Source organism: Capricornis sumatraensis, chromosome 19 (genome assembly GCF_032405125.1).
Source record: "Capricornis sumatraensis isolate serow.1 chromosome 19, serow.2, whole genome shotgun sequence".
Taxonomy (NCBI): Eukaryota; Metazoa; Chordata; class Mammalia; order Artiodactyla; family Bovidae; genus Capricornis; species Capricornis sumatraensis.
Genome location: NC_091087.1, coordinates 72,230,708 through 72,254,743, shown reverse-complemented (window position 1 = coordinate 72,254,743; position 24,036 = coordinate 72,230,708). Strand labels below are relative to the sequence as shown.

Here is a 24,036-nt window from a genome sequence, read left to right as displayed (position 1 = left end):
CCTGTGGGTCCCTGGAGGGGCCCGATGGAGCCTTGAGGCTATTTCCTGCTGCCTCTCTTCATGCTGGGGACCATGGACAGCTCACAGGCCCCTCAGAGCTGTGGTGCCCAGCACCCTGCCCCTTCCTGTAACAGAGGCGCTGCTTCCGGCCCGAGGACCGGGCAGTGCCCCTCGGGTCTCCTCTGCCCAGCCCATCCACAGGCCTCAACTAACCTCAGGGGACTCAGAGCCGGCCATTCGTGCTCCTGCTGGGTTTCCTCATCTCAGGAATACCCCCCGAATCTCATGGTTATGAACTGCAGAGTTAAGACTCGAACCCAGGGCTCTGGCCTCAACAGCAAGACCGCTGCCAAAGGCACAACACCTCCCCATGGGGCCAGCCGCACACAGCTGTAATTGCTCTCGGCTCGGCTTCCCAGAGCTTCGCACATAACTCCAGCCCCCTGGGTGAGGTGCTGGGGAGACACAGCCAGGACACAGCTAGCTGGGAAAGACATAGACCCTGCCCCAGGGAGCACACACCTTCTGTGGAGGCCAAACCCAACAACTCGGCTAGGTCTCCTCCACGGAGGGCTCCCTGGAGGAGGTGGTCTTTCAGGATGAGGACATTAGTGACCACACGGGCGCTGGGTCTGGGGAGAAGGTGAGACTTGGTAGGATCAGAGCCAGGCCTCGGGGTCTGGATCATCAGAGTGAAGGGAGAGGCTGCTAAGGTGCTAGGGCTGGACCCCCAGCCCCTCTTCCCCGTCAGCCTCTGTCCCACCCTCGCTGCCCACCCCCTGCCACCAGGGCGACTCAGCATCCTCTCCTAGAGTCCCTTCGTGGGGCAGAAAAATCCAAGACAGGCCTTTTAGACAAGCTGAAACATTCAATATAAATAATAAATGCTAGATTTTTATAATTAAATTTTAATACATGCTTATTAATTTTAGACAAACTCGCTGGCAGGTCATTCACTGTGAGTGATGGAGGCAACCAGAGACATTTGAGGAGCGTCCCCAGCCTCTGGATGGGAAAGGTCCCTGAGGCTTGGGGGCCAGTCCCAGCCGGGCTGAGTCTCTGGGCTCAGCTCTCCTCCTCTGTAAAATGGGAGAGACTGCTTCCCGGAGGAAGAGCTGGCCAGCGCGATGACGAACACAGGACTGCTGGGTGGTGGTGTCCTTGTGACCTCAGCCCTTCTGCTGTGGGTGGACTCCTGGGACAGGAGCCACGGTTTCATTTCTCAACCATTAGCCCCTGGAGGGCAGGGCTCACCTCATTTGCTGCTGCCTCCGAACCTCAAGAACCAAGCCCCGAGCTAATGAATGAGTGAGGCACCCGTGGGTGGATGATGGGACACTTGGACTTTTGGGGTTGGGGCTGACCCTGGCAACGCAGGGCTCCTCCCACCCTGCGTTGGCGGGGTGGAGGCCAGGCCTGCTGGGTGCTGGGGTGCCCTGGCGAAGGGACAGGACTGCTGCCTGGAACTCAGAGCCAGAAGGGAAGAGGCAGGGAAAGAGACGCCACAGAGGAGTAGGATTCAAGCATGCCTCGTCCGTGTTTATTGAGCGCCTGCTGTATGCTGGGATCAAGTGTGCTGAGCATGCTGATGGGAACCCGGGAAAGGTGGGCCTGGGTACATAGGGGGCGTCGGGGAGGTGTTGGCCAATCGGCCAGCTCCTTGTCTTGGGGGAGGAGGGTATATAGAGGGGTCTGGGCTTGTGGGCTCCGACAACTTTTAGAGCGTCGGGGACTGTGTCTGGCTGCCAATCCAGACGCCTCGGGGATCCTTTCGTCTGAAATCCCTTCCCGCACCCCAACCCCTCCGCAGTCTGCGATGCAGAAGGGCAACAGAACGCCTCGTCCTGCTCCCCCCGCCCCCAAATCTAGCTCGCAGGTGAGGAAACTGAGGCCAGGGGCATCTCGGGAGGGCCCGAGCGAGCACCCGGGGAATTGGTGACGGAGCCTGGCGGAGGGCCCCCGGCCGGGCCTTCCAGCTCGGCTCTGGCGGCCCGGGCTGCGCCCTCGCCCGGCGGGGCGGTGGGGGAGGCGGCGTGGGGCCCGGACCGAAGCGGAGCGCGCTCCCGGCGGACGCGGCGGCGGCGCCCGGCGCGAGGGGCCGGGATGGGCAGTCATCAGTCTTCCCAGGTGTGTCGCGTGGTCCCTGGGCGCAGCAGCCCCCCTCCGGTCCCCCTTGAATCCAAGGCATGGTACGGGAAGACTAGGGAAAGCTCCCGGGAGAGGCCTCTCCCGGGCGACGGAGAGCCCTCCCCGCGCCCCCCGCTCCGCGCAGGAAGTGCGATCCCGCCCGGGCCGCTCGCGGTCCCAGTCTTTCGCTGGCGCCCGCAGGGTTAACAGCAGCGGGTGGGCCCCCCGCCCGGCCCGCAGAGGGGCTGCCCAGTGGCGCGGGGCTGGGCGGGGAGGGTCTCCAAGCCGCGCGCGGGCGGGTCTGCGCAAGCCCGGCAGGGAGCCCCGCTGGCGAACCTAGTGCGCAGGGGTTAATCCCTTGGGCCCGCAAGGGGCGAGCCAGGCCCGGACCCCAGAAGCTGAGGGCAGAAGGGTCCCCGATTGAGGAGTCTGAGGTCCCGACAGCTAGCACCCTCGGTTCGCGAGCGTGTCTGGTTCTCCACTCCTGTACGGACCCCAACTGCCCGGTCTGAACATTCTCCGACTCGGAGGTTCTGCAATTCCGGGCTTGGCTTCCTCCGGGAGGGAGCATGGGGCTGGAAGGGTTAACGGGCGGGGTGGGGCGGGGTTGGGGGGTTGTGCAGCGGGGGCCTCAGCCGCCGGAGAGTTAACGCAGTCGGGCCGGGTCCCTTCTTTTTCGGGCGGGCGAGACCGGGATCGCCTCGGGCAGTGCGGTCCCGAGTCCCCGGACCAGCCCCTTCCTCTCCCCGGGGGGCGTAACTCGGTGCGCGGCGGCCCGGGCGGGCTCACCTGTTACTCGGTCGAGGCCCCGCGCACCCCTTGAGTCCCCGGGACCGCGGCCGGTGCGTGTGGGCTGGGGGCGCGCGGGCCGGACTTCCCAACCACCGAGGCGCGCCCGGGTGCCCCGCTGCTGTGCCCGCGGAGCCCAGCCCCGCTCGGCGCGGCCGCGGAGCGCACGACTCCTGCCTGCTGACCCTCTCGTTTGGTTTCTCGCAGGCCTCTGCCGCAGACATGGAGAAACTCAGGTGAGTGGAGCGCCCTCCGTGCCGGGGCTCCCGGGGCCGGGGTCGGGGATGGGGGCGCTGGGGAGGGCAAGGGGAGAGGATTGCTGTGCCCGAGCGCATCTACGGTCCGCGGCCGCCCAGCGCGGCTGGCCCGGGCCGGTGTGCCTGTGTGTGGTGCGTGTGTGGGCGCGCGCGCGACTAGACAGCGGGGAGCCCCGCGCGGGGGTCCTCGGCGGGGCTGGGACCACTGCGGCTGTGGGTGGGGGCGCGCCTCCAAGGGCCGGGCCGGCGCGCGCGCGCGCGGGCCTCCGCGATCCCCCGGGCCCTGCCCTGGACTCTGGATTGTCCCCTGGGACCCTCGGGGTCTCTGCTCTGCGGTTACGCACCGAGTCCCCCGCGCCGGCCGCCCCCCCTATCCCCCAGCTTGGTTCTGAGCTCTTAAGTTTACGCCTCAGTGGGGCTGGGGGACGGGTGGGGAATGGAGTCCTCTTTGCTGGCCAGGCCGTCGCGTCTTGGAGCCATTTTGGGGGAATCCCGCGACGGCGCCTGGGGAGTGCTCCCCTCTCGGCCTCCCTCCAGGTGCTAAACTTTGAGCCTCGGTGGACTCCAACTGGGCGCCCTTCGAGGCAGGCCCGGGACCCGTCGATTTGAATATTCATAACTTCCCTCGAGCCCCCTGACCCCCACTTTGGGAATACTGCGCGTGCCCCCCCACGACCCCCCTCCTCGTGTTTTCCTTCCGAAGGCTGAGCCTAGACTTAGTGTGGGCAGGAGGCCCAGCTCTGGCTTCTGGGTTTCAGGACAGTCTCCTGGGCTTGGGGCGGTCTCTTGGCCTCCTCCCCCAACTCTCCTCCTTCCCCCTCCCAAGACCAGGATCAGCATCCCAGGGGAGGACGCTGGGTAGCGGGTGTACCCATTCCCCAAGGGGCAGGGAGCCGGCAGAGCCCAGCTTGTTCCAGGACAGGTCCCTGGGTCTTGGGGAGGGTCCTGGGGCCTTCCCAAGTGACCCTCACTGCCGTGGATGGGTCACTGGGCATGCCCAGGTGGGAGCCTGGAGACAGGTGGGCTCACATGGACTGGCCACAGGCTGGACATGAGAGCAGGGCCATCTTCTGGCCACTGGGCTGGAGTGCAGCCCTCCCCTGTGGGTCCCCGAGGACCAGAACCCATCTGTCTGGGGCTGGAAGGAGGGGTCCAGGCTCTTAGAGCTTAGGAGCTCAGATCCAAATGTCCCAAACGTCCATTGGCCAAGCCCACCTAGTCCTGGTCAAGGTCCAGGGGGAGCTCTGGCCATGTAGATGAGTTCAGATCTGAACCCCCCAGGACCCTCCCCAATACCCCCATTGGCTGTATCTGGCCAGAACCCCCACTGGACTGGGCTTTCTGTGGAGGAGGGGTCCCTACTTAGCTGAGACTTGGGGAAAAAAGGCACCATTCATGGGGCACCTTGAGACCAGGGTTGGGGGAGAGCCCTCTAAGGTCCTGTGTCTCGTTCCCTTTTTCTCCATGCCCAGCCTAGACTCTGGAGCACCTGTCCCTGTGCTCTGGGCAGTAGGGACAGAGACATGGCCCCGCCTAGCTGGGAACACAGGCAGACAGGCCAGCCAGTTGGGCAGACCCACTGCCCCAGGTGCTGAGCACACAGAGCATCTCTTTGCTGGGTGGGTGGAGGGCTTCCCTGAGCCAAATCCGGAAGACTGGTGGCAGTGGCCGGGGCCCAGGCTTGTGGGCTGCACTCGGGCAGCGGAAGCAGAGTCCCGGAACTGGTGGGATTGGGGGGTCCCATGTGGCCAGGACCCAGCGTAGCCTCCCAGAATTGGGGCACCTCCTGCCCTCTTCTCCTTCTCACCCCATGAGTGGTGTCAGGGCTCCCTCAGGGCTTTTCCAGACTATTTCTTCCTGGCCAGAGCTGGGGCTGCCCCTGGGAGGTTCTCCCTGCAGCTAGTGTCAGGAGTCCAGGACCAAGAAGCCCAAGGGATGTAGGAGAAGGTGGTCAGCATGGCCCCCACAGTGTAGGTCACAGGCTGTGGGGTCCTCTGGCAAAGTCCTGACCCTCTCTGGGGCTCAGTTTCCTCATCTGTAAAGTGGGTATCCTAGCCACCCTTACCTTGTAGGGCAGTTGGGAGGATGACCTGAGCTATTGTGGATGACAGACCCCACCTGGGAGCTGGCCCACAGCAGGGATCCAGGTAAATGTTCGCTGTGGGGCATCTGAGCTGTACAACTATGGGTTCCCAGGCAGGAAAAGACTCATGTGTGGTCCAAGGGAAGGGGTCCTGTGTGTCCAGAGTGATGACCCTGGGCTGGGATCCTTCCTCTTGTTCACTGCAGGCTGGACCTAGGAATCTGAATTGAGCTCCAAGATGGCAGGTCCTTTGCCTCATCCAATGCTTGTCACACAAGCACACACACCGCAGGGCCAAGAACCACAGGGCTCATTGTCATCCTCAGGTCCCCAGCTGGGGTGACCCTGCACTCACCCCTCTCTGCCTGAGATCTCCTTCCCAGCGCCCACCCCATACTGCACCCCCACCTCTGGGTCCCGAACGAGTTGTCACCTTCATGCCTCTCTGCCTTTGCCCATGCTGTTCTCTCTGCTCAGAATGCCCTTCCACCCACCTTCTTGTCCACGTGGCAAACTAGTTACCCTCCTTGTCATCTTTTCTCAGTGGCTTTTGTGACTCTCTACTCCCTCACCCGCCAGGTGGGTTCACTCCCCTCTCTGTGATCCAGCTCGTGCACTGCCCTCCAGAACAGGGACCCAAACCCTCCACACATGCTCCCAGGGATGCCAGGTTGGAGACACTGGCTGGGGGAATCAGAGAGGACTTCCTGGAAGCAGGGACACCTGAGCCAAGGCTTTAAAGAATGAATAGAAGTTTGCAAGGAGGACAGATAGGACGAGCCTTCTAAGAGGTGCAGGATCCTGGGGGCCTGAGGAAGCGAGGCTGTGTTCAGGGAGATCGGCGAAGTGTGGGGAGCGGAGGTCGGGGAAGCGGGGTGTCCTCTGTCCTCCCCACCCCAGATAGAAGCCCCTGGAAGTCCGTTTCTCCAGCCCCAGGTCCAGCACCTCTGCTCTGACCCGATGCATGCCCCCTGCCTGTAGCTCCCTCAGCTATCCTGCTTCTGCTTGAAAAACTCTTCGGGTGACACTCAAATATTTGCAGATATTAACAAGTCCCAGCTGGCTCTCTCCGTGCGAGCCACTGCTCGGCTAATCCCCAGGTTAATCCCCTCCTCTGCCGTCCTCCGCACTGGTCCGCCCGCCTTGGCTCCCGCCACGGCCACTGTGCTGTGTGAGCCTCAGTCCCCTCGTCTGTCACAGAGTGAAGTGGGTCCGTCGCCCCGCAAGGCACGCGGGACACAGAAAGGGCGCCGGAAACCCAACCACAAACCTGTTCCAGTCTGCGCCTCTCCCCCACAACATAATTTTTCAAAGTTGTTAACTGTGATAGGCACCTAGAAAAAGTAATAATTCCCTGTGCAGGTTAGAGGTTAACTTTAAGAAGACCACCACCCAGGTCAAGAAGTTGAGTGCCGCCAGCCTCCCAGGGAGCCGCCCCCCACAACTTCCCACAAGACCCTTCCCCCATCACAGCCCCCTCCACCTTCCCCGGAGGTCTCCGGGATCCTGGCTTTTGTGATGAAGGTTGCTTGGGTTTTTGTTGGTTGTTGTTTTTTTTTCTTTTTTTTTTTTTCATCTGGCCGCTCATGAGCATCCCTAACTGACTTGGTTTTTTTGTCTTGTCTGGTCTAGAACTTCACGTATATGTCTGTCTTTTAGCCTGTGCTTTTCAGGTTGGCTTTTTTTTATTCTTTTAAACCCCCACCAAAACAATGATGTTTTGGAGAGGCGTCCTTAGCTGTGCGTGGAGCTGCGGATGGCTGGCTGTCTCGGAACGGCGCGGCGGCGGCTGTGAGTGAAGTTGCTGCAATCTGGTTATTAGCTGATGGCTGTCCGGGCGCTTCCAGCCTGGACCGTAGCGAATGAAGATGCTGTGACCGTGCCTCTCCGGGTTTGGGGGCTGGTGGGGGGCGCGAGCGTGCAGCCTCGCCCCAGGGGACCCTGGAGCCGCACTGCTGGGGCGCAGGGGGGCGGGTCCTGGGGTCGGAGGCGGCTCGCGCACGGCCAGCTTTCGGCGTGGAGGCCACACCCTCCCCGCGGCCCGGGACTTCCTGCATCTCCGCATCCTCCGCGCACCGGGCACCCGGGTACCAGCCCCGGCTTGCCAGGCTGCAGGCGGAGGGGCTGCTGCTCCGGGCGCGGTAATTGCGCGGCCCTGGATGACAGCCGGCTGGGGCTTCCTCGCGGGTGACTTCTGCGTGTTTTTCCATCAAGTTGCGGTATTGATTTGGAGCTCTTCAGAGAGAGCCCTCGCCGGTCACATGTGTGGCAGAGGCACCTCCCGCCGGCTGCTGGATTCCGGCTCTTTCAATGGTCCTCTGATGAACAGAAGTTCTTCATTTTAATTCTGTTGAATTTTTCTCGAATCTTTTAGGCTTTTTACTTTCTGATGGAAGCTTTTTGTGCCTTGTTTAAGCAACCCTTCTGATGTCATGAACCTATTGAAAGTGTTTTTTGTGCATGGTTTTGAGGTTGGGCTCCTTTTTGTCGTGGACCGCCGCTGCACCCCCACCCCCTCCACCCTTGGTTGGTTTGGTTTTGTGTGTGTGTGTGTGTGTGTGTGTGTGTGGTTTGCTTTTTCGTGTTTTGGGGGGTTTGGGGGGAGGTTTTGTTTCTTTGTTTTGTCATTGGGGATTTGAGGGGAGTTGTGCTTTTTGTTTTGGAGGTTTTAAATTTTGAGTTTTTTATTTTCTCATTTTTGTGGGTTTTAAATTTTTCGGTTGGGGGGCGTTTTGAGGTTCAAAAAAAGTTTTTTTTTTTTGCTTTTTGGTTTGTTTCCTGAGTTTTCTGATTTTAAATTGGGGGGATTGGGTTTGTGGGGTTTTTGATTTTTGTTTGGGGAACTTTTGGGGTTTTGGATTTTTGTTTAAGGGTTCAAATTTTGGGGATTTGGGGGCTTTGGCTGGTTTTGTTTTCTGGGTTTTGTGGTTTTGTGGGTTTAAATTTTTGGTTTTGGTGTTTTGTTTTTTGAGTTAAAATCTTTTGTTTTTTCAGTTTATGGATTTTTTATTTTCTGGGTTTTGAGGGTTTTGTGTTCTTAATTTATTTTTTGGTTTTATGAGTTTTATGTTTTGTGAGGGGGTAGCTTAGTTTTTAATTTTTTTATTTGAGTGATTTCTTGTTTGGGGGGCTTGTGCTTTTTTAAAATTTTTGTGGGAGTTTTTTGTTTGGGTTTTTGTGTTTGGGGGGTATTTTTTTAATTTGGGGGGTGTGTTAATTTTTTGTTTTTTCCTTGTTTGGGGTTTTGTGGAGGTGATTTTGGCTTGGGTCTTTTGTTGTTTGGTTTTGTGTGGGTTTGTTTTCTCTTTCTGCTTTTGTGGGGCTTGGTTTTTGTTGCGTTTTGGTTTTGGCTCTTTTGTTTGGGGGGTTTGGTGTTTTTGTGCACTCTTCTTTCACACAGACGCCCAAATGCTCAGTCCCACACGCTTGATTCACCTGTGTCACTGATGTGTTGCAGCGCTGCCTCTGCCAGACGCCGCTCTCCATGCTGGAGACTCTGTGCCAGGTGCCAGACTGACGTCCTAGAGGTAGAGACAGACGGTTTTCAGGTCGCCTCACAGATGTCAGGTCACACTGGCCTCATCTCCGAGAACCTCCCAGCCCACTCCCCCGAGACACTAGGCCTCGCTGCTGCGCTTCAGCTCCATCAGACAGGCGCCTGCCCCGGGGCCTTTGCACGTGCCTTTCCTTTGGGGGTGCTCTTTCCCAGATGTCCATGTGACTCCCTGCCTCCCCTCCTTTCGCATCTTGCTCAAAAGTCATTCACGGTCAGGGGGTCAGGGCTGGGGGGGCTCCTGACCACTCGCTCCATTTACAGTCAGATTCCCCCTCCCTCTCCTTGCCTTCATTTCTGTCTCCCTGATCCCCACCTGACTCTCAATTTGTTTTACTCATTTATCTTGTCTATCGTCTGTCTTTCCCCGAGAACAGCAGCCCACTGCTGATCCGCAGCATTGAGAGCTGTCGCGTAGTAGTTGCTAAGTAAATGCTCTGAAATGAGGCCCAAAGGTGGTGCACAGTGAGGAAGAGGGATGGGGAAGAGCTCCTCCCCACGCTTCATGATGCCCATGGTGGGGGGCTCTCCACTCTGACCCCCCAAAAGGGGAGTGTTGAGGTACACTTGTGCCTCCCACCCTACTCCCAGGGGTTTCTCATTATTTTTCTTTAAATACCACCCTGTGAGAGCCTCCAGTGGAGGGGATTTGGCTTGGACGCAGAGAGATGCTTGGGAGGAGATGAGGAGGTGTGGGGGAGGGTGCTCTCAGCAGGGGGTCCAACATGGGCAAAGGCCCACTGCAGGAGGGAATGCTCTTCCTCCCGCAGCAGCTGAGTTCTGCCTTTCTCAGGCCCTCAGCATTCTGCCCCCTGCACCCTCCTCCAAGCCAGGAGGGAATATGGAGCTGAAGGGTTTTGGAGAAACGGAGGCCAGAAGCAGAAAGGAGCTTTTCCAGGTGTCTGGGCCTCCCAAAACAGCTGGTCACTGCCCAGTGGGAGGAGGCTTCTCTGTGTTTGGGCCAAAATTTACAGCCCAGTGGCCATCCTCCAGTGTCCCCTCCTGAGGGCCACACCATCGCCCTTCCTGAAGTCCAGAGCTGAGGATGCACCTCCGAGACCTCCAGGCCCCCATTTACCCTCAGAAAACCAATGCTTTTGTGTGGCACCCAATGCCCTCTTCTGTGGCCACCTGACCCATTGTATGGCCCAGCTGCTCCTCCTGGCTCTGCCTCACTTCTAAACATAATTCTGGGGAAGGAAGTCTTAGGGGCTAATTCTCACTAAACTGTGAATGACTACCTTGCTTCAGTTTCTCCCTCTGGAAGTCAGGACCCACCACGTGGACAGAGCTTCCCTGATAGCTCAGTTGGTAAAGAATCCTCCTGCAATGCAGGAGACGCTGGTTCGATTTCTGGGCTGAGAAGATCCCCTGGAGAAGGAAAAGGCTACTCACTCCAGTATTCTGCCCTGGAGAATTCCATGGACTGTATAGGCCATGGGGTCACGAAGAGTCCAACACAACAGCAACTTTCACTTTCATTCCACATAGACTGTTCTATCTTGACTTTTTCTGCTCTGCCCTTCAAAGTCTCCTGTCCCTGCAGCCCATCTGAGTCCATCTGAGTGGCCCCTCCTCTGCAAAGGCTGCCTGATGAAGTATATGGGTTAGTAAGAAGGTGAACTTACCTGGATTTGAGTCCCATACCTGCCACTTACTGGTTGGGTAGACTTGCCAGTTTCTAAACATCTCTGCTTCTCAGTTTCTGCATCTATAAAACGTAGATCCTAATAACGTCACCTAACTTAGAAGGCCGTTTTGAGAATGAACTCATGAATGTGGAGCCAGGCACAGGGCTGGTACTATGTGGGCTGCCTCTGCCTGTTAACCCCCTGCCCCCCACGCACCCCACATGGTCCCCTTTGTTCCCAGGCCCTGTTTGCCCAACCGTCAGGCAGATGACAGTATTCCTATCATGAGAGGACCCGGCGAAATGGGGTGTCAGGATGTGACCTGCAGACCTAGACGGAGTTAAGACTGCCAGGGCATCTCAGAGTGGGGGTAGGGGGCCGGCTCTGCTGCGCCCTCAGAAGGCGCTTTCCCTGTGCATCCCCAGGCCCGGCAGTGACCGGGTGTTTCAGAGCAAGGGTATGTCCTGGGCCTGTTTCCCAGCCTCAGCCTCACCCTGTTAACCATGGGCAGACTGGCCCTGGCTGGCTGAGATCTCTGGGCCCCTCCGGCACCTTCTTACTTGACATTCACAACAGTCTGAGAGCTGCCACGTGGCCCGCATCTCTGGACAGGCCCTCTGAGTGTACCGAGGCATTTCCATTGGGCACCAGTGACGAGGGCAAGGCCTGGGGGTCTTTCTTGAGCGATGGAGCTGAAGGTTCTGGAAACGTCTGCCTGAGACCACTCAGTCACCCCCCTAGTCAACCATGCAATCACCCAGTGAGACCTACTGCACGCCTTCGACAGTCTGCTCGCTGAGTCCTCACCCAAGGTTCTGGAAGGAACCGGGCGAGGCTGCCCACTGCACAGACGAAGGAATGGTGGCCTGGAAGGCCAGCTCCCTTCTCAAGGACACCTGGTTAAAGAGCCTGGGAGCCAGGATAGAACGCCCCCAGGGCAACCCCTCCAGGTGTCACCACTGGTCGTCCAGCCCTGGCCCTCTGGCCAGGACACAGCACCCATCCCGCAGAGTACCCCATGATGAGGGCTGAGGGTCCCAGGACACCTGTTCCCACCCCACAAGAATCTCATGCGTTCCCACCTGCCCCGTCTCCATCCTCCGCGTGTCAGTGACCAAAGGATTGAGTAGGGGGCGATCTCAGCGGGGGACGCTTCCAGAAGAAGGCGATGGTCTTAAGTGTTCCTTTGGGGTTTGGTCACTGATGGGGAAACTGAGGCCCAGAAAAGCAGCCTCCTTCCTCAGCCTCCGTCCCTTGCACCCACCTGCTGTTGCAGCAAACATCTTCCATCATAACACCAGTTCTTTTCTTCCAGACTGGGGTTTGGCCCCCAGGACTGCCTCCTGTGGCTGTGGAAAGGTGCGGGGTAGGTGGGGAGGCGAGAGCAGAGGGACCAGGGACCAAGGGCATCCCTGAGGGGCCTGGGGCCACGCGGGGGGCACTGAGTGGGGGCAGGCGCCTTACACCCCACTCTCTGGGGTCATCAGTGAGCTCCCGCAGTCCTGATTACTTTCATGATCCCCAAATTCCAGAAAACAGGCCCTCCCACTGATTCAATCAATGGATGCCTGAGTCTGTTTGCAGGGGTGAGCCAGCTGGTGGGGTGGTCAAATTAGTGGAGCCAGAGTGGGTTCCGTGAGGGGCAGTAACGAACCTGATCATCACAGTGCTGGACGGCAGCCCCTTCTCACCTGGGCTCCAAGGCCGCGTGGTAGGCGCTGAGAGGTTCATCTGGGAGCCCTGTGGGGAGCTGTTCACCCGAAGTGGGGACAACCCATGGCCACGTCACCCCCCCATCCTCCCCGCGGACACCCCCTGAACACCAACTCTGGGCAGAGAGTGGGTGTGACCTTGGGGCAGGGAGGGGCCCAGGGCCAAAGTGTGCACAGCCCCACCCTCCAGGCCCCCCACCACCCGCAGTCTAGAGGGGGTACGAGAGTAGACGAGCAACAGTGCTGGGCTGGGTGCTGGGAGAGAGGGGCCAGGCAGGGGAGGGCCCCCTTCTCCTGAGGCAGCCTCCTTAGGTCTCCCCTCCCAGTCCACCTGCTAGGAGGACAGCCCCGGCCCCAGCCTGCCTCCCATCCTGCCTTCTGCCCTGGGGCTCCCAGTGCCCCAAGCGGCTGGGCAGCCGGGATGGGATGCTTGGCCTGCACTCAGAGCCAGGCGCTCGGGGCCTCCTGGCTGGCTGACCCAGGCCTGGGCTCAAGCCACACTCTCCTCTGGACACACCCTGGTCCCGCCAGGATCTTCTCAACCCCCGGCCTTTGCCCCACGCTGAGTCTCCTGCACAGATGGCCAGCCTGCTTCATGACCGGGGCATGGACGACCTCTCCTGCCTGGGCTGGAGGCCCGCCTCCACGGGATCACCTCTGCCTTCGTCCTGGGGCTGCCGGATGAAGTACAGGATGCCCAATGAATTAAATCCATCTAAATACATTTCACTGGGCATCCTCTGCTTTATTGGGCTGCCCAATCTCAACAAACAGCTGGATGCTTATTTAGCATAAGTATTTCCCTGCCCCGTTCGGCACATTCTTAACACTAAACACTATCGTTGGCCCGAAATCCAGATTTGACCCTCTCACTATCATTTCGGGCCTGGGAGGGGGAGTGCGGTCAGCCCTTACAGAAATCAGAGAGCAACTCCTTTTGGCCGAGGCCAACAAAACAAAGCCAGACCCCTACAGCCCCAGACCTCAGAGGCAAGGAAAAGGCACCAGACACTGCCGAGGGGCATCTGGGTTGATCGGCGGGAAGCCTGCAGGCTATCGACCCGGGGTGGGCACTGTCTCCCTCGGCCCCTCCACAGGCTCATCTGTAAAACGCGCTCACTGTGTTTTCCATTCACTCAGTGAATGCTTACTGGGCCCTTCTGGTTGCCAGGCTCTGCTGCAGGGTCCGAGGACACAGCCGGGAATGAGGTGGACAAAAAGCCCTGTCCTGGGGAGCTCCCACTCTGGCGGGGTGAGGCCATAGACGGACACAGGCCCAGCAGGGAAAGGGGGAGAGAGGGTGCGGCGGAATTCAGGAAAGTTGCATCTGAGTGTTGGAGGAGAGGAGCAGCCATGGGGCAGAGGGATCCAGGCAGAAGCACGGCAGGTGCAAAGGCCCCAGGGCAAGGTGTGCTGCCTGTGGCTGGAAGGTGAGGTCCAGGGGGCGAAGGGAAGGCCACCTGCCATCAGGTGACCGAGTGAATACATCTGGCTTGACCCTAGTGATGTAGGGGCCGTGGGGGCAGGTTTCAAGCAGAAGGAGGGGGTGGATCCAACTTAGCCTTCCACGGGGCCTCTCTGGCTAAGTAGGTGAGGGCAGAAAGCCAGTTAGCAGGCTGTGCAGTAATCCCGTGAGAGATGCTGGTCCCAGGGTGGCGGGTGGGGCTGGAAGAGCCAGAGGATGTGTTTCGGAGGCAGGGCTGTGGTGAGTGCCGCTGGCCTGGGATGACGGGAGAGAGACAGGAGTGGAGGGTGCCTCCAGGTTTGGGGAGGGGCACTGGCCTAGCTGGCGAGGTGGGGAAAGAAGCAGAGTAGGATATGGAGGACCTTGCGGGTCTGTGCTGCCTGCAAGCTACCCAGGCAGAGATGGAGGCCGCAGAGGGTATGCATCCCTGGAGTCCGGGGGTCAGGGGACAAAAATTTAGGGGTGTCCTCCATGCAGTGATGGTATCTGTGGCAGGAGTCTCTATGGGGGGAGTGTACCCAGAGAAGGAGGCAGGACCCCAGGGCCCTGCTGGCGTTAGGATGTCAGGGAGACAGGGCCACCTGCAGAGGAGGCTGAGGCGGTAGGCCAGGCGAGGGCGGGGTCTGCAGGAGGAGGGCGGGGTCCACTGTGCCCCTGGGTGCCGAGGGTTCAGGCCACGTGAGCACTGCGAAGGGCCGGGCAGGAGCCGGCTCAGTGGCGTCGAGCGGACGAGAGCCAGGTCGGGCCCTGGTCCTAGTGGGGCCAGGAGCGAGGACACACGACGAATCTCGGGCAGAGAATGAGGACAGTACTGGAGGGTCAGCAGAGGGTTGTTCGCAGTGTGGGAAGCGCCCCTGCACGTCTGTGGGCCGGAGAAAAGGAGCCGGGAGAGAGGGCGAAATGGGCGGTTTGGGAGACAGGCTGGAGCCGCGCCTGGAGTGGGCGGAGGGGCTGCCTGGCGGGGTGTCTGTAGTAGCAGGCAGGCAGATGCTGGGGGCGGGGGAGGGGGGGCCCTGGCGGCGGCATCTGCGGAAGTTCCCTTCGGGCGGTTTCTCCGTCTTCAGTGGAGAAGGAAGCGAGGTCTTCGGCTGTGAATGGGGCGGGGCGGTGGGGGCTGGTGGGAGGCGTGGGGACATCGAGCAGAGAAGAGCCCGCGAAGACGTCTCCTAGGCAGGTGAGGGAGGGAACCCAACAGAGGATATGGCGGCTTGCCCGGCCCCGTCTGCCGACTGAGCTGAAAGCGAAGGCCTGGCGGCTCGGCCCCAGGGGGCCGTCGTGCATCTGTGCGGGCCCCAACCAGAGCCAGAGCGAGGTTAGGGAGGTCAGGGAGGGCTTCCTGGAGGAGGTAAACAGAATGAAGCGAAGAGCAGAAAAAGGGGGTGTTCTGAGCAGGAAGGGCAGCGTGTGCAAAGGCCCGGGAGTGACTCTGCAGCTGCTCCGTCCACCTGCCCAGGGGTGACCCTGCTCGGCCTGGCCCGGAGCACCCCTGGGTCTGCCCGCCCACGGAGGGCTCCCAGGCAGGCTGCCTGATAAGATGCGGGGTAGGCGAGGTAAAAGGTCTCCTGCGGAGTCTCCAGGTCTCTGGGCGGGAGAGCAGTCGTGGCACTGGCCCTGAGGACGGAAGCGGGAGGGTGCCCCTGGATGACCTCGGTTAGTGAAGCAGGAGAGGGTGGGGCCTGGGCAAGCATAGAGTCCCTGCCCCCGTTCGCTCCTCCTGGCTTGAGCAGGGGGTCCTCTCCTGGCTGGGGGCCCCAGGCCAGCCCTGTGACAGTCCTCTGCCCCAACACGCACACGCACAAACACACGCAGGCTTCTACGGGACCTGGCGCTTTGGTGGCCGGGTCCAGAGATCCCATCCCCATGCCCGGGACGATGCTGGTGAGGTTGTGGCAGAGTCAGCCAAGGGGCTGCCCAGGGGCTGGACGGGCGTGCCTGAGACACGGAGAGCTGCCAGCCAGTCCCTGTGCCCGTCAGCCTGAGTTCCAGGGGGTCCGCTCCCAGGGGACCGTGAGATGCTGGGTGGGGTAAGGAGCCAGGTGGGCCTCACCAGCCCCGCGGGGGAGGAGGGAGGACTTGGGAGGCTTTTCCACGCCCCCCACCATTTACCCAGCCCCACGGTAGGCCCCAGGGATGTAAACACGCCCCAGATCTTGCAGCCCAAAAGACGAGACCAGCGTCTCTCCTCCCGCCGGCTGCACGGCCTTTCAACAACACGCGCTGCTGGTCCAGACACAGCGCTGGGCACTGGGGCGAGGGGGTGTGGGAAGGAGTCGGTCCCACGGGAGGACGGGCCGGTCCCCGCGGGAATGAGACCCAGTGGAGGAAAGCAGGCTGTCCCGGGAGCCAGGGCCTGAGCGAGGAACCCAGAAACAGCCCCGAGGGAAGGTCCCTGACCCAGCGGACGGCAAGGACACGGTGGGAAGGAAGGGACCCAGGAGGACTCCGGCGCAGCCGGGAGCCGGGCGAGGCGGGGCCAGTGCGGGTCTGAGTGATGGACAGGACTGGCCGGCGGAGGAATCTTGTCTGGAGGTGGGCGTGGTCTGGCTGGGTTTTGTGACTTGCCCTCCGGCCGATGGGGAAGCCTGGACTCAGGGCCGGCGTGGAGCAGGACACCGTCCTGGAGCACTCAGCCCCGTGACGCTCCCTGAGGGGGCTGGCCGGGCTGGCAAGGGTGTCAGGGTCCCCCCTACCAGGCCCTGGGTGGGGAGGGGTTAACCTGGACCAAGGGAGCAAGTGCCATCCTGGCAGAGGGGACGTGGGGACAAAGTCACCAAGATGAGAAGCCACCTGCAGCCTGTGAAGAATGACAAGCAATTTGGTGTCACTGGAGCGTGGCTGGGGGGGGGGGGTGCTGGACACAAGGGTGGAGGAGCCTTTAGGGGCACCACATGGACCAGCCGCTCCTGGCTCCGTGTACCCAGCATCCAGCGAGAGAGCGGACATTTGTTCAGCCCTGCCCTGCCCCATTCACCCCCCACCAGGGAGCACTGCTCCCCTCCGCAGAGCAGGGAAGGAGGTCGCCTGGCTCCCTGGGTCCCCATGGTGCCTGTATCCTTCCCACCCTGTACCTGGCACAAGCATAACAGGTGTCGGGGGTGGGGGGGATCTCATCCTCGCCCTGGACTTGCTGTGTGATCTGGGGAGACTTGCTTAGCCTCTCTGGGCGCCAGTCGTATCTCTAGCAAGAGGTGCCCCACATTGCAGAGGCTGGAGATGATGAGAATCGAGGTCAGAATGAGAGCAGTTGTCAGGGACATAGATGCCCTGCATGTGACCAGAGGCGAGGTCTGGGTCAGATCACAGCAACACCCCCCCATTCCCTGTGTTTCCAGGCAAGCCCCCCGCCCCCCTCCCCTGGGCCCACTCTCCCAGTTTCCCTTCTACTCCCCTGAGACCTCACCTGCCAGGGGTCTCCCTGCAGAAGGGCCTTCTGGGATGGGGACTGGCGGGTGAGGGGTGGGCAGGGGGCTCCCCCAGGAATCGCTGACCTTGGTCAAGCCACCGAGGGGAGACTGGGTCTCTGGCTGCTCCCACGAGAGCAGAACCGGCCCGTCCTGCCCCCACTGTCTGTTCATTCGACAGCTCTGGGGTCATTGTCCGAGAGCGGACCCCGGGCCTGGAATCCCAGAATCCAGTTTTCAACTGGAGAGCCTGCCCGCTCCCAGCCGGGCCTGCAGAAAACCAGGGCCAAGGGCAGCCCGTTTCACAGAGGGTCACAGAAGCTTCCGTGGCACCCCCACCCACCCCTTGTCAGATCAACACTGGAAATCTTTTTGAGGGGGAGCAGCCAAATGTGATCCTTCATAAACTTTTTTAAAAGTTTCACCCTCACTGTAGGAAATACGATAAATCCAGCAGTGTAAAGGGAAACGTCGCCCCCGTCGCCCCTGTCGCCCCCGTCCCAAATCCCACCACCTGGCCCAAGCGACATCGGCATTCTTCCCTTCCCTCACCTTGAGTGGCCGTCTGCATGCCGTCATTTTGTCAATGGTATTGCCCACGTCTCCAAGCCTTGTTTGGACGCCCAACATCCAGGGCAGCATCTTCCCATCAGAGTTCCGCTCTGGCTCGGGGGGCCGGCACGGCCTCCCTGGAGAGACCGTGGCAAGGGCGTGACCCGGCAAACTCAGGCCCAAGGCATCCTGTTGCCCCCCAGCAGGGCAGTGCCATGGGGCTGGGCTAGTTCTTCCTCCACCCTGCATCCCGCCCACCTGCCTGGCCCTGACGGGCCACAGGCAGGGTTGGCGAGAAGGGGTCCCAGGAGGGCCCTGTCTTAAACCACTAACATCCACTGGGTCCCCCACGGCCTCCAGAATACTCTGCTGATGTCCACACAGATCCGCTGATCACCACCTCCCAGCAGGGTCAGGGGGTCACCCTCCCGCCATCCACCTCGCTTCTCAGGGTCTCTGACCACTAGGAAGGAGCAACAGCTCGACAGGAATCTGGAGCTGGGTGGAGCCTGCCCCCCAGGACTCCCCTCTGAGGCTGAGATGGGGGTGCAGGCCTGGGGGTGGGGACCTCGCTGCTGGTGGACACGGGGCCAGCAATGCGCCGAGGCAACCAGGGCTGGCAGGTGCCTACACCCTGGCACAGGCACAAGCACTCCACTGCTGTGTTGGTGACAAGGAGCTCTCCTGCTGGTGGGGGGACGACCCCCCATGTCTCTGTGACTGCGTGCCCCTGGCAAGCCGGTGTGCCCCCCGGTCCCCGTTCTGAGCAGCTCTGTCCTCTTCGCCCACAGGCTGCGCAGCGCCTGGGTGCCCTCGTGCCTCGGGCAGTCCCGCAACCTGCAGGGCCGACGGGCCAGGTCCTCGCCCTCGCTTTGGGACAGGTAATACACCTGTTGTCTCCCCGCTTTCTCAGCCTCTGTCCCCAGACGTCCATCCGGCATCGGCATCAATTCCCCCCCACCACCGAGAAGAGGCCCAGCGCCCTCAGCCCTGCTTCCTGGCCATCCTGTCTCGGAGGCCAGGCCCCGGTGACCCCCAGCCCAGCCCAGCCCAGGGCTCGGTCCGTGGGTTCGGGCCTCTGCTGAGTGGCCAGAGGGGCTCCTGGTGGGAGGCCGGCAGGGTCCCTCCAGGCCCCGCTCTGTGCCGAGCAGCTCATCTTTCTCTCCTGTGAGCTGGGAAAGCCTTCCAGGGCCTTCTCATGGGCAAGGAGGGCACCATGAAGCGCCCACCTACCCACCCACACCAGATTGCGCTTCCGGTAGGGCGTCCTGATCCCCACTCCCCGAGTTGGGAGGGTGCCCCTGATTTGAGGGTGGCCACAAGGGGTTTCCACGCCTGCCCTGTGCACCTGTTTCTAGACTCCAGGGGCCCCTGAGCCACCTCCACACCCAGGGGAGGCAGAGGCCACGGTGCCTGCCCCTGGCATTATCTCCCGGTGGCTCTGATCACAGGGATGCAGGAATCACAGGGAAAGCCCTGCTCCCCGAGAGTGGGCACTCCAGGGTGCGGTGCGCACATCCCCATTTTACAGACGCAGAGCCTGAGACAGGTCAGGCAGGGCTCGGGTAAATGCCCCAGGATGGTGGCACCACCCAGGTGACTGAAGACCCCCGGGGTGCCCAGCCCAGGGCCCTCCCTGGACCAGGAGGGGTGGGGACGTGTCCAAAGCTCTTGAGTAGTAGATTGCCAGGACTTTGGTGACGGGCTGTGGAGGGTGACCACAGGCAAGGGGGGTCACCACGGCCTCTCGGGGTCTGACTGGAGACTGATGGGCAGCTCAGGAGGCAGAAAGGGGTCAGTGTCGCGCACGCTGGGGGAGGGGTGCCTGTGGGCCTCTGGGAGGAGAGGCAGGTGGGCGGCTGGATTTGGGGTGAGCGTGGAACCCTAGAGAGAGGCGGGGCCTCCAGATGGAGGCCTGGGAGGGGTTCGTGTGGGGCTGGACACAGAGGACATGTGGCCCGAGGTGTGCAGGGAGGGGTGAGGGACAAACCAGGGCCCTGGGATCAGCCTGGGCAGTGGAGCTGGAGAAAGGTGGCGGGCAGCGAGGCAGGCGCAGCTGAGGGGCCAGGGAGGTGCATTCAGGCCCGGGGCCCAAGCACCTGCACCAGGAGGGGGTAGGGGCCAGGGGCTGGGGGCACTGCCCACCCAGGGCTGGATGGGCTCAGGGGTGGGTGGGTGTGAGGGGCTCAGGGAGAGTAGCAGCGTTTGGGGGCTAGTGGGGGCACAGCCGCCCAGCACATCTGCAAGAGCATCCGGTGGCCACGGGTGGACGGAGGCGGAGGCGGGCTGCTCGATGGGGCCGGCTGCCTCTTGAGCAGTGGGTTACACTGCCCTGGGGCAGGTCCTGGCTCTGCTTCGAGCCCACCCCACTGCCCCATCAGGGCTTCTTCCTTCAGTTGCCTTCTTGGGGAGCCTGTCCCCTTGCTCACTGTCTGTCTCCCCTCGAGACGATACACCCTGAGGGCCAAGGACCATGTTTGCTCCTGCTGTGAGGTGCAGCAGGAGGGAAGGAGGGGGCAGGGTGGACATGCCATGGCAGGGATAAGGCAGAGAAACAGGAATGAACAATCCTGGGATGGCAGAGCCCCAGCTGTGGCTGCGGGTGGGTGGCCAGGGTTGGGGAGGGAAGGGTGCTGGCTCTGAGAGGTGGAGGGTGGGTGCTCTCACCTCTTTCTGGGGGGCGTGGACCCCCTGTGGCCGAGGGCTGTGGGTGCACCTGCAACCCTGCAGGCTGGCTGATTGCAGGGGCTGCTGCCCTGACCCCATGCGCTGCAGGGACCCTCGGGGTGGACATAGGGGAGCCCTCAGGAGGCCTGGCAGCCCACTGGAGAGACAGGCCTGGGCCAAGGGGGAGCCTGGGATCAATAGCTGCAGGAAGCTCGCAGTGAAATCAGGCAGGTGTGCTGCCTGGAAGAGGCGGCGGGGCCTGTGTGGGCAGCCCTGGGCACTCTGCCACTGGGCTCCCTGCTTGCTTGTCACTTGGCATCTACCTTGGGGATCAACTCTTGGGAGGACCCGCCCCGCTCTTCTCTGAGGTTCTCAAAACACAGGCAACTCTTTATTTTTACTTATTTTGAAAAAATGTAGACCTGGGCAGGGGTCCAGGAATGCTTAAGGGAGGTTTGCTGGGTGTGTGCCTGTGGTCACACGTGTGGTTTATGTGATCAGGCTGGAGGCTGACAATCACTCTTCCCCAGGCGCTGGAGAAAGCCTCCTGCCCACCCGCAGCAAGCCCACCAGAAGTTACCATCCAAGGGGCCTAGGCTCCAGATGCTCTGCTGAGGGGGGCTGTGCTTCTTCCAGCAAACGATGGGCATTTCGGCCCCTCCTCCCACCTGGGCACCTCTCTGGAACCAGGGCTTTGTGTGTTAGGGCAAGAGGGGGACAGTCACGAGTGCATTGCGGGAGTTGGGGGAGCTGGCAGGGACTGGCAGCCAGGTCTGTGTGACAGCAGGGCCCCTGCCTACCCCGTGACGCCACGGAGCTCTGGGCTTCATTGTGACTGTAGTGCAGGGGCTGACGGGGCACAGTTCAGGGGGTGACTGAGCAAAGCGCACACCCAGGGCACCGAACGGCAGCTTGAATCTTAGCCTCACTCGTGGCTAACAGCCAGCAGAACTCCCCTGGTCCCCCCACCCACCGTGCAGCTGTCCCTTCCCTACAGAAACGAGCCCTCCCAGCTGCTGAAGGTGAGTCCGCCCCCCGCGGCCCCCCTCTGCGTGCTCAGCCAGCCCAGGGAAGGGTGCCTCAGAGGGTCAGCACATGGTCAACCGTGGTTAGGTGCTTTCTGGGGGCTGGGTGGCAGCCGACAGGAGGGTGTGGCCAGTTACACCTGCCCCTCCTGCCTCATGCCCCAAGATAGCTCATGTGAATGGGTGGCATGTGGCTCAGTGGGGAGCCACCCCCTGTCTGTTTTTCCCTGAGCAAGGGGACTCAGTGGCCAGGGTCCCAGAGGAGCCCTCAGTCTGTGGGGGAAAGTAGAGCCTAAGAGCCAGGCTTGCCTCTGGAAGGCTTCCTGGAGGGAGACATGAGCAGGCCCAGGATTTTCTGAGTTTCTGGCGCTCCGTGCCGCTAGCTGACCACTGTGGTGGACACTGCCTGGGCACGGGGCCCCTCCTCTCCCGGGCCCAGAGAGCACGCAGCCCACCTGAGGAAGAGAGGCCTGCTCTAGGATGTAGAACTGCTGACTCTGGGCCTCACCGGCCTGGGCCCCTGCTGTAGAGAAGCAAAACGGGGGCCCTGTAAGCCGTGCCAGCTGGAGCTCGGCTCCCAGACCAAGGCGGGGTGCTGCTGCTGGGAGATCTTTAAACCAGGGTCCTTTCAGCCGCCCCCAAACACTCGCCCCAAGGCCAGACGGGCTCAGTGTCAGGGACCGTGACCCCCCCAGGGAGGGGCTGGGGAGGTGTGCGCGCTTTTGTGTGTGTGTGTGTGTGTGTGTGTGTGTGTGTGTGTGCCTGTGGGTGTGGTGTGTGTGTGCCCGCGCGCGTGCAGTTTGTGTGCGGTGCGTGTGCGCATGCACTGGTGCGGCCGGGCGCGCCCGGGGCGCACCCAAACGCGCCTCGAGCTCATTGCCCGCGGCCTGGCCCGCCGCCGCCACCTGTCGTTGCAGCTCGCTGCAGGAGCAGAAGGGCGAGCTGCGCAAGCGGCTGTCCTACACGACGCACCGGCTGGAGAAGCTGGAGAACGAGTTCGACTCCACCCGCCACTTCTTGGAGATCGAACTGCGCCGTGCGCAGGAGGAGCTGGAGAAAGTTACTGAGAAGCTGCGCAGGTGAGGGGGCGGGGCCTGGACGGGGCGGGGCCTTGACGGGGCGGAGCTCTAGGGCGGGGCCCGGGAGGGCGAAGCCAGGGGCCCTGCGGCCGGCGGGTAGCCCCATTTGCAGGCCCAGTGGCTCTTCCAGAGTCGCACCTTGTACCACGAGCTGCCAAATCAGGATCTGAACGTGGGTGTGGCCGCTGCGAGGTACAGGCGATTCCCTGATACTTCTCGGTCCCCTGCTCATTCTTTCTGTCCTCTTACGTGGTGGGGCGGCATGGTGACACAGGAGCGGCCATCTCCAGACCAAGACTGGCCCACCAGGGCCCCAGCCACTGTCGCCTGGGTCTCTGATAGGAAAACGATGTCTAGCCCCGGACATGAACCAGCATTTAGAGACCGTTCCCTTCAGCGGCCTGGTGTGTGGGACCCTGAGGGATGACTCCCTTAAAAACAAAACTCCTGAAAACATCGTTCTGCACAGGTACTAATGGTAAAGAACCTGCCTGCCCATGCAGGAGACGTGAGAGACGCGGGTATGATCCCTGGGTCGGGAAGATCCCTGGAGAAGGGAATGGCAACCCACTGCAGTATTCTTGCCTGGAGAACCTCATGGACAGAGGAGCCTGGCAGGCTGCAGTCCAAATGGCCGCACAGAGTCAGACACAACTGAAGTGACTTAGCACACAACACGCACATTTAATATGGATATTTTTCTTAAAAAATATTACACACTTCACAGCCTTCCTTTAGAAAGAATGTTAAAAAAAAAAAAAAAAAACACTCAAACTTTGCCATTGGCTTCAGTTCAGTTCAGTCACTCAGTTGTGTCTGACTCTTTGTGACCCCATGGACTGCAACACGCCATGCCTCCCTGTCCACCACCAACTCCTGGAGCTTACTCAAACTCATGTCCATTGAGTCAGCGATGCCATCCAGCCATCTCATCCTCTGTCATCCCTTTCTCCTCCCACCTTCAATCTTTCCCAGCATCAGGGTCTTTTCAAATGAATCAGTTCTTCACATCAGGAGGACAAAGTATTGGAGTTTCAGCTTGCTGTTGGCTTGGTTTGTTTTAAATATTTACCGAGGACTGTGTGCTCAGTCATGTCCAACTCTTTGTGACCCTATAGACTGTAGCCCCCCAGGCTCCTCTGTCCATGGGATTTTCCAGGCAAGAATACTGGAGTGGGTTGCCATTTCCTTCTCCAGGGGGTCTTCCTGACCCAGGGACCTAACCTGTGATTCTATAGAATGCTGAATTTGCAGGAGGGCTCTTTGTCCGTTACTACTTAAGCATCTCTAGTCTCAGTTTCTCTGCTGGCAAGACATGGGCACTAACACTATACACAGGCTGTCGAGAAGGTGGGCACTGCCCTTTCCACCATCACACCTCAGGGCGGCCATCGATTCCCACCCCACACATGCTTCCCCACCTCAGCCTCTTCTAGGGAAAACCATATCCTATTCACCCTGTGTCTCCAGCAATCATCCCAGAGCTAATCGCATAGTCTTAAGCCTGTTCCCTGCTAACCTGCTGTTGAACTGGGAACCCCTTAGGCAGACTTGTAAGGACTGTGTGTAAAATGTGAATTAACTGGCTCTGACCGAGTTCCCGAGAAACCCTTCTGAATAAGAAACTTTCCCTTCTCATCAGTAGGGGTCCTGGGCCCTGGCAACCAGTTAGTTTAAATGAGATGTTTTCTAGCA

General features: G+C 60.8%; 1 protein-coding gene across 4 annotated transcripts in view; it reads left to right on the top strand.

Annotated features, from left to right (window-relative positions):
- BEGAIN (brain enriched guanylate kinase associated) overlaps nucleotides 1-24,036 on the top strand; it is a 45,545-nt gene that overhangs the window by 15,430 nt on the left and 6,079 nt on the right. The window contains exons 2-4 of one of the 4 annotated variants that reach the window (XM_068991019.1): nucleotides 3,124-3,152; nucleotides 22,180-22,341; nucleotides 22,616-22,810. In XM_068991019.1, coding sequence (XP_068847120.1) covers nucleotides 3,139-3,152; nucleotides 22,180-22,341; nucleotides 22,616-22,810 — 371 coding nt within the window. In that variant the 5' untranslated portion in view covers nucleotides 3,124-3,138. Of the gene's footprint in view, nucleotides 1-3,123; nucleotides 3,153-18,355; nucleotides 18,452-22,179; nucleotides 22,342-22,615; nucleotides 22,811-24,036 lie in introns of those variants that run through there. The other 3 variants (XM_068991021.1, XM_068991020.1, XM_068991022.1) reach the window with 3 other exon arrangements.